Here is an 8,030-nt window from a genome sequence, read left to right as displayed (position 1 = left end):
TTTTGTAAAACCACTGTAATTCTGCAACTGTAATAGAATAACATCAATGTACAGTTATGATTGTATTTAATGTAATGTAATCAACTGGAATGCATGCATGTAATACTTGAACAACAACTGATATTGACTAAGGGTCATTCGAAATCCGAGTTACATTGAACTCACCAGAAGACCCCTCCCAGAGGAGTGGACACTAACTTTCACACCTTTAAGCATTGTTATAAATACCTGTAGACAACCATCATTCTGGAGTTCGCTGGTGGAGACGACAAACGGGCACTATGGGGGGTCAAAGGACTGACCTGGGGCCTGTTGGTTGCTGATACCAGCGGCTCCTCAGCTGAGATGTTCTTTTTACCACAACACCATCTCTTTTATTAAATACATTTGATTTAACCTTTTGATCAGCGATGACCTCTGTCCGCTGTTCTTATTTCTGAGTGACACAAAGTTGTTCCAACAAGGACCCCTCCTGGTAGGAAAGGGACACTGCAACTGAAGACCCCATCAATGAGGTAAAACGTGGTGGTATTAGTCTAATTTAGAACCCGCATTTTCATGAGGTCAAAAGGGGGAATACACTGATATGGATCCTATTTAAGTTGGTGGAAAATTGTTAAGGATTGAATCATACCACTGATCTGACCTAACGTTCATGAGTGGTAGATGTAATCACAGAGATTGACAGGCCATGACCAGAACAGACTGACAGGTCGTTTAGGTTGTGACGAGCTGCCGTTCACAGCGTAGGACGCTGGCGATAATCAAAGAGGCATGCCAACGCTAAAACAATAAAGGGACATATGTATGGACCGCGCACGCTAAATAACCCATTTGTAGTGGTCGAGTGAAGGGTTTGTCCGGGGTGCGGAGGGGCTGCGGGGCGGGGGGCTGCTGTCAGTCCGCTGGTGCTCTCTCTCCGCTCGCTGCTGTCGGTTATCAAAACGTCGCCCAAATGACCCTTTTCAGACTTTATGAACAAATACACAATCCCTTCGTGTTCATTTCTAAAGCATCGCATTAAGACACACGTCACTTTATTTAAGACGCTGCGCTACTTGCAGGTCGCTGTGTTCTGCCTGATTCTCAATAAAGTTAGAAAAAAATGATTTACGGCGAACGCGTGGCCGTGAAGATGCTCATCAACATGTCATTTGCACGAGGAGGAGGGGGCGGGTCCAAGTCTCCACTGAGAAGAGATCCTTCCACCGACCACCGGAAGAACCGACCACCGACCAATGCAACCTGCCGCTCCGAAAAGGGAACCTGCCACCGACCACCGGAACCTGCCGTCCGGACAAAGGAAGCTGCCACCGACCACCTTTCGCCCTCGGCCCTACTGCGCCTGGGGATTTACACCCCAAGAAATAGACTTAAATCCCCAAGGTACGCAAATAAGTTACTGTGGATTAGGCAGAGACGTTGGTAGTAAGTAAGTTATATTAAATAAAACGATGCAACCAGTAAGCACAATTCACTAAAAACGGGATTAAAATGATAAAAAGCAGGCAAGTTGAACAACACGGCAAACAAAACAACTAAGGGAAACCGCAGAAAGTAAACCAAAGAAAACATAAAATTACTAAATATAAAATTGAAAAACACCAGCAGGTTCTCCCAGTACAGCACAGGACCAAAGGTGGCTTCGTGTTAGTGTTAGTATTTACATTTGTAGGCGGAACTACAAGGAAAAGCGGGAGAAGTAGTTTCGACCCGGACGCGTGTTCCCGTTGCACCTCACGCACTGTGGTACATGGATGTGTATTGTATCGATGCGAGTCTCTACACATCGTTCGCCTGTGCTGCTCCTCGCTTATAAGACTTGATAAAGCAAGTATCACTTCATATTACGTCATTTACGCTCTTCGTCACAATAACACAGTGGTATCGTCTGATTATTTGCAAATTGAAGAACTTGCTATTGCTGTGCATTTGCGTCTAATTGATATTTTCCCCACTTTACAACGAATTTGCCGAAGCATGCTTTGAGGTTATTTTAGATTTACGGATGCAGTAAATAAATGCTAATACACCTTACGTGTAGATCCAGTTAGTCACATGTTCTTGAACGCATTCATTCGGACCCAAATGCTCACATACTGTCATTTTTACAGCTGCAGTCACCATTAAGAATGAAACCTTTGTCTGGTTCTTTTTTTATAAGCACAAAGTGTCACACGTCGCAAGCAGACTGGTAGAATACTTGCTGGACCTCTCCCAGTCCCATCTGTTTAGATGCCATCCAGCATGACTTTCCATCCTGATGCGTGAACTCTCTGCGTCTCTGACCAGGCATGTCTGACAGTAAACATGGCAAGTGGACCGTCTCCAGCAGCGATGATGAGGATGACGACGAGGCCATTCCTCTCTCCGGCACTACAACGTCAGGGCCTCCTCGGCCTGCTTCTCCCCCCGGCCCCAAACTGGAACCAGTGACAGCCTCTGTGGAGGTGAAGCCAGAACCGTCCGTCCCCCCCGCTGCATCCTCACTCGCCGTTGGCTCTGAGGCCAGACAGTCGCCATTGACCAACCAGTTGAATCCGGTGAAGTTTGAAACCAGTCCGTCGTTGGCTGGAAAGCGGAAAAAGGAGCCGTCGGACGGCTCGGATTGGGCCCTCTCAGACAGTGACGACGATGGTGGTGATGATGATGGAGATGTGAAGAGGAAGAGCCTCGGTAAAAAGGCCCCTCCGAGCCCCAAAAAGAGAAAACAGAAGGTGGAGACCGAGCGCCCTCCGAGTCCCTACGGTCGCGTCTACATCGACGAGCCGGAGGACTTCTTTGAGTCCAGTGTTCCTTGTCTGGATGACACCTACAGGTTTTACCTCAACAAGGTCACAGGTCTGGACAAGAAGTACAACAGCGGGGCTCTGCACATCAGAGGTGAGAAGAGCTTCACTTGGCAACTTGTGGTGCAGATAGTTTAGTTCGGGTAACAATGAAACATTGCTTTTGATCATCCGGTTGACCTCGTAGGTAGGGACCCCCTCGGGTAAAGCGATGGTCCTGGTTCACTGTCTAGTTCTCCCCGTCTGAACTCGTCACCCCTCTTTCAGGCATTACGTTCTATTCTAGTAACCTTCACTTTTTCCTTACATCTAGACATTCTCTCGCCATTATTTGGGACCCTGAAAGAGTCTGTTCAGGTGAGTACCGTTATTCTTTAGCCACGCTGGTTGCATGACACTATGAGTCTTGGTTGATCTGCCAACTGCATTACAGACAAAAAGGATCAATAACTACGAGATGGAACGCGGCGAACTACTGTACAGAAACTCCTGTTCTCCAAAGGATCGATTTTTGGATCTTGTTAATAATTAAAAACTAATCAGAGCCTCAACTGCACTTTTCCTGTTAATTCGCATTAGCTGCTTAGCTGTCCACTTTTTCAGGGTCACGACCCCTGAGTTTGGTTTGGTGTGAACAGCTAGCAGATGGAACATATCTAACGTGCTTGGGTTGCTGAGGATTCTTCATGCGTTGACCTTTTCTGTCACACACTCCCTGACACAAACACACTGAATTCAAAGTACTTTTGGGGAAAATGCCTCTTATACCGGAATTTTTCCGTTGTGAAATATGTTACTTTCAAATGAATATTTTTTTCTATACAAGTGTTTGGGGAACGACTGCTGTGTGCATCGTCATATCAGGGTCGGAGGAAAGTTTTTCCATTCACTCAATGGTCCTCTCTCTCTTCGTAGTTTAACTACTGCTTCGATATTGCCTGGATGGTTAAGCAGTACCCGTCACAGTTCAGGTAGGTTCTGCTTCTGCGGTGCTGGAGGACACATGAGTTAGTTTGGACCTTTCTTCAAATGTGACTTGCAGTTCAAAGGAGATTGCTGTTGCGTTTGCAGGGACCGTCCGCTTCTGATTGTCCACGGAGATAAGAGGGAGGCCAAGGCCCGGCTGCTCCAGCAGGCTGCACCGTATCCACATATCAGCTTCTGCCAGGTACAGACTCCCCACCATCGGACACACTGGCTTCCTGTTTTAAGGGCCGACACCTTCTCTTTTAAACTGGACTGATGTGCTCTCCCTGACAGGCCAAGCTGGATATTGCTTTTGGAACTCACCACACGTAAGCTTTTTCTTTCCCTGCCTGGTTTCGTACCTGCTCTCTTCTGACGAGACGTGCGTTGCAGATTTAACCGGCCTCTTGGTTGTTGCCCTATAAAGCAGAAAATTGCGTGTCATTGTGCAGGAAGATGATGTTGCTGTGGTACGAGGAAGGCTTCAGAGTCATCATTATGACCTCCAACCTCATCAGAGCCGACTGGTACCAGAAAACACAAGGGTGGGTCTGCCCGCTGCAGAAGGGGATGTTTTCCAGTCTCAGCTCCCGGGGGGGGTGAGTTTGACCAACCTGACAACGACACTGGTCGTTGAATATATCATTTCCAAACCAGGATGTGGATGAGCTCCGTGTTTCCACGGTTACCAGAGGGCTCCGGCGAAGGCGCAGGCGAGTCGCCGACCTGCTTCAAGAGGGACCTGCTGGAATACCTGGCGTCGTACCGAGCGCCAGAACTGGAGGAGTGGATCCTGCGAATCAAAGAGCACGACCTGTCAGAGGCCCGGTAAACACCAGACACGCACAGAGACACTGTGATGGCAGTAGCCAAATGACAATGACAAATTGACTCTTTTTGTCCCCCCCCTTCTGTTGTTAGGGTTTATTTGGTCGGCTCGACGCCAGGAAGATACGTCGGCTCTGACATGGAGCGATGGGGCCACCTGAGGCTGAGGAAGGTAACGATTTCTCCCTCAAACCGATATAAAGCCTCAATCCCCCGTTGGAATTAGACAAACACCTAATCGTTGCTAGGTGACCTCCCAAGACACTCGCAGCCCTCTAAAACCTAATGAAATGTAACAATTCCAACGCTGTGTAACTGGGATTTCTCGTCCTTGTTGTTTCAGCTGTTGTTGGCGCACACAGATCCCGTTCCCGGGGAGGAGAGGTGGCCCGTGATTGGCCAGTTCTCCAGCATCGGCTCAATGGGACTGGATAAGACCAAATGGTTGACGGGGGAATTTCAGCGCACTATGACCACGCTGGGGAAATCCTCTCTTCGTCCAGACCCCCCCTTGCACTTGGTATGTTCCCGCAGAACACACCCGACCCTCGATTGTGTGGCGCAGCGTTCAAAGCCGAGGAGAAATGATGTGATGTAAATTAGTTTAGCCTGCGACTACTGCAGCTGCTGCTGCTGTGTTCTCTAATGGAGGTATTAGATACTACATCGCTACTATATTTGTCTCAGCCTTTAAAGTGGTAGACAGTTTTCACATATCAGGACAATCGATTGGTCGAAAACAATTAGTAAAAAAGTTAGACCCCACCCACTTGGCTGCTGGCATTACTGACTGATCTCTTACATTTAATGCACTGAATGTCTAAGACAGAAATTAATTAAAGTGAAGCTACAGGACCATTAAAAATTATATTAGTATTACTTCCTCTTTCTTACATATAAAAAGAAAAAATGCCATAAAACTCTATAACCAACCTTTTCTCTATCTGCTACCGATGTCGGCATTAAGCGGGATCCTGTTGCGTTTGGCCTCAGTTCAGCCTGACGGGCGCACGATTTATGGAAGATGGAATAATAGATAGAGATAGAAGCCTTTATTGGTTCTGCAGTGGGGAAAGTCACAGGATTACAGCAGCAAAGGTCAAGTGCACACAGTGACACAGTAAAAAACAAGATCAAACAATTAAAAATGATCTCTTAACAAAAATAACATGAATCCACCTAAACTCAATGAAGTATTGTATATACAGAAGATATTGAACAAACGCAGACACAACCTATTTATGATATGAGTGTTTAGGTCACTGATTGGTTCCTTTGTTTGCAGGTGTATCCAGCAGTTGAAGATGTGAGGACCAGTTTAGAAGGTTATCCGGGTGAGCAATGTTTTTTATTTGTATGAATTATTATCCAAATTGCAATAGTTCATAACGTGTTGTGTTTTAAAGGTCCCGGGCTTTACTAAATGCACAGCATGATCACATTTGCAGTCCTTCAGCCTTCTTTTTTTGTTCTGTTGGTTGATTTAATCCCCCACCGTAAACATCTAATGTCTCCATTGATCTGATGATTGGGTGTCCGCCGAACATCTTTTGTCCTCCAGCGGGAGGCTCTCTTCCCTACAGCGTCCAGACGGCTCAGAAACAACTCTGGCTCCACGCCTTCTTCCAGTAAGTTCACTTCTATTAACCTCTATTCAAATCGGTTGGTCTGTCATGATGTCCTTCTTTTTTAATTCATAATCCTCGCATCGCACCCAAGTAGCAGCACGCTCTACACAAGCTTACATGCACTTTAATCACTTTAATTTGGTCGCTTTACGCTTAGTCGGTAACTGTTGATACAGTCATTCTCACATTTATACATTCCAAGTTCATTTCTACAGAACTGTGTGCGTGTGTGTGTGTGTGTGTGTGAGTAGCCGTTGGAAGGCCACTGCAACAGGAAGGAGTCATGCTATGCCACACATCAAGACATACATGCGGGCGTCACCAGATTTCACTCAGCTGGCCTGGTTCCTCGTCACAAGGTGTGTGCAAGCGCTCCAGCTTTATATTTGCTGCTTCATTTTCAAGTGCGCGTTCATCGACATGCGATTTCCAAATCTGTTCTCTTATGTCTCACACGTTGACTACTGCTGCAACTGTTGTGGTAACCGTTAAATAAATGCTTCCATTGAAGTTTCACTTTTCTCTTTTTCAGATTCTCAGTGGTCATTGGCCGATTATTAATATTGCCTATTGACACGTTCTTTGCTTCAATGTGTGTTTCAGTGCCAACCTGTCCAAAGCAGCGTGGGGTGCGCTGGAGAAGAAAAACACGCAGGTGATGGTCCGCTCGTACGAGCTGGGAGTCCTCTACGTGCCCTCTGCCTTTGTAAGAACAACACACGGACCAACGGCGGCGGTATTACGTGTGCTGAGTAACCGTGAACATTTACAGAGTAACGCCTGGTCGTCCCTTTTCAGAACATGAAGACCTTCCCGGTTCAAAGAAATCCGTTTCCTGTCTCCTCATCCGCTGGCTTCCCCGTGCCCTTTGACCTCCCCCCCACATGCTACTCTCCTGAAGGTACAGAACAGAAGTGTGTCTGTATTTGTTTATATTCGGACCGGATTCTTCTCTTTGGTTAAAATACCACACAGCCGCTCATTTCTCTCTGCAAATCAATATTCTGATTTTGGCGCTCTACTAAACTCTACGGTCTTCACGTCACATGCTCAAACGGGGCCGGTTGGACCACAGTAACTGACATCTAGTGGGCGAAAGCGGTTAAAACCGTGGCTGTAAAGATGTAGTTCAGAGATCACGTATGTCCGGAGCCACAGCGGTGGATCTTCGCCGCCACGGAAACACTCAATGAAGACCACATACATGATGACGTTATGAAACAATGTGACTGGCCTCTTGTCTCTCTGCTTCCAGATCAGCCTTGGATCTGGAACATTCCGTACAGCCAGGCTCCCGACACAAACGGCAACATCTGGATTCCCTCCTGAACACACACACACACACACACACAGAGACACACGCACACACACAGACAGACCTCTGTTACTTTACCACTGCTGTTTGTAATTGTCACTACTATAGTTACAGTAGTTATTAGTTGTCAGTAACATTTATTTTTTATATTTTATACCAGACTGATTCATGTTTTTTCTACCAATAAATAAATAAAACGCTTTCATCATTGACCAGGTGTGTTACTATGTGGTGAAAGGATTTCGCTGTGAATGCACACGCCTCATCGTGGACGTAGAACGTTATGAAACTTGTGGAGGGTTAAAAGTTAACCACGTTGTTTGTTGTCACACAGTGGGGGTGGTCCGCACCGCTGGACTGCAGTTCTTTAACCCACCAGGTTGATAATTGTATTCCTACGCTCTCCCAGCTGTTAATTTATCACCGATTCAGCAGCTAGAATGCGAACCAGCCGGGCACTTTGTGTAATGAGCTCAAGTGTCACTGGTCTAGCGAAGGGTCACC

General features: G+C 46.6%; 1 protein-coding gene and 1 long non-coding RNA gene across 4 annotated transcripts; one reads left to right on the top strand and one right to left on the bottom strand.

Annotated features, from left to right (window-relative positions):
* The first annotated feature begins 483 nt into the window (after positions 1 to 483).
* Positions 484 to 7,738, top strand: tdp1 (tyrosyl-DNA phosphodiesterase 1). 2 transcript variants are annotated; one of them, XM_078084891.1, is made up of 16 exons: positions 484 to 1,386; positions 2,293 to 2,883; positions 3,103 to 3,146; positions 3,705 to 3,760; positions 3,861 to 3,957; positions 4,050 to 4,084; positions 4,208 to 4,300; positions 4,413 to 4,583; positions 4,677 to 4,755; positions 4,927 to 5,103; positions 5,869 to 5,917; positions 6,145 to 6,211; positions 6,463 to 6,570; positions 6,815 to 6,917; positions 7,010 to 7,112; positions 7,467 to 7,738. In XM_078084891.1, exons 1-16 carry the CDS (start codon positions 1,239 to 1,241, stop codon positions 7,538 to 7,540), a joined length of 1,995 nt encoding a protein of 664 aa, XP_077941017.1. In that variant the 5' UTR covers positions 484 to 1,238; the 3' UTR covers positions 7,541 to 7,738. The 2 variants fall into 2 exon arrangements, with proteins under 2 accessions (XP_077941017.1, XP_040022525.2); XM_040166591.2 differs by lacking the exon at positions 484 to 1,386 and adding an exon at positions 1,694 to 1,830.
* On the bottom strand, positions 2,141 to 7,583 carry LOC120811379 (uncharacterized). Of its 2 annotated transcripts, XR_013451490.1 has the most exons (4): positions 7,446 to 7,583; positions 5,517 to 5,582; positions 4,080 to 4,548; positions 2,141 to 3,991 (listed from the first exon to the last, which is right to left on the bottom strand). It is a non-coding gene; the product is annotated as an uncharacterized LOC120811379 (long non-coding RNA). The 2 variants fall into 2 exon arrangements; XR_005710362.2 differs by lacking the exon at positions 7,446 to 7,583 and having other exon boundaries at positions 5,517 to 5,656.
* Positions 7,739 to 8,030: the final 292 nt, after the last annotated feature.

The sequence above is a fragment of the Gasterosteus aculeatus genome, chromosome 12 (genome assembly GCF_964276395.1).
Source record: "Gasterosteus aculeatus chromosome 12, fGasAcu3.hap1.1, whole genome shotgun sequence".
NCBI classification, from domain to species: domain Eukaryota; kingdom Metazoa; phylum Chordata; class Actinopteri; order Perciformes; family Gasterosteidae; genus Gasterosteus; species Gasterosteus aculeatus.
This window is presented reverse-complemented; position numbering and strand designations above follow the sequence as displayed.

Bases quoted from the DNA above. Each gene is read 5' to 3' on its own strand.
- tdp1 (XM_078084891.1), top strand. From the start codon at position 1,239: ATGCAACCTGCCGCTCCGAAAAGGGAACCTGCCACCGACCACCGGAAC. The intron at 1,387-2,292 runs GTACGCAAATAA...GTCTCTGACCAG, and splicing joins AATAGACTTAAATCCCCAAG to GCATGTCTGACAGTAAACAT. The intron at 4,584-4,676 runs GTAAACACCAGA...TTCTGTTGTTAG, and splicing joins CACGACCTGTCAGAGGCCCG to GGTTTATTTGGTCGGCTCGA.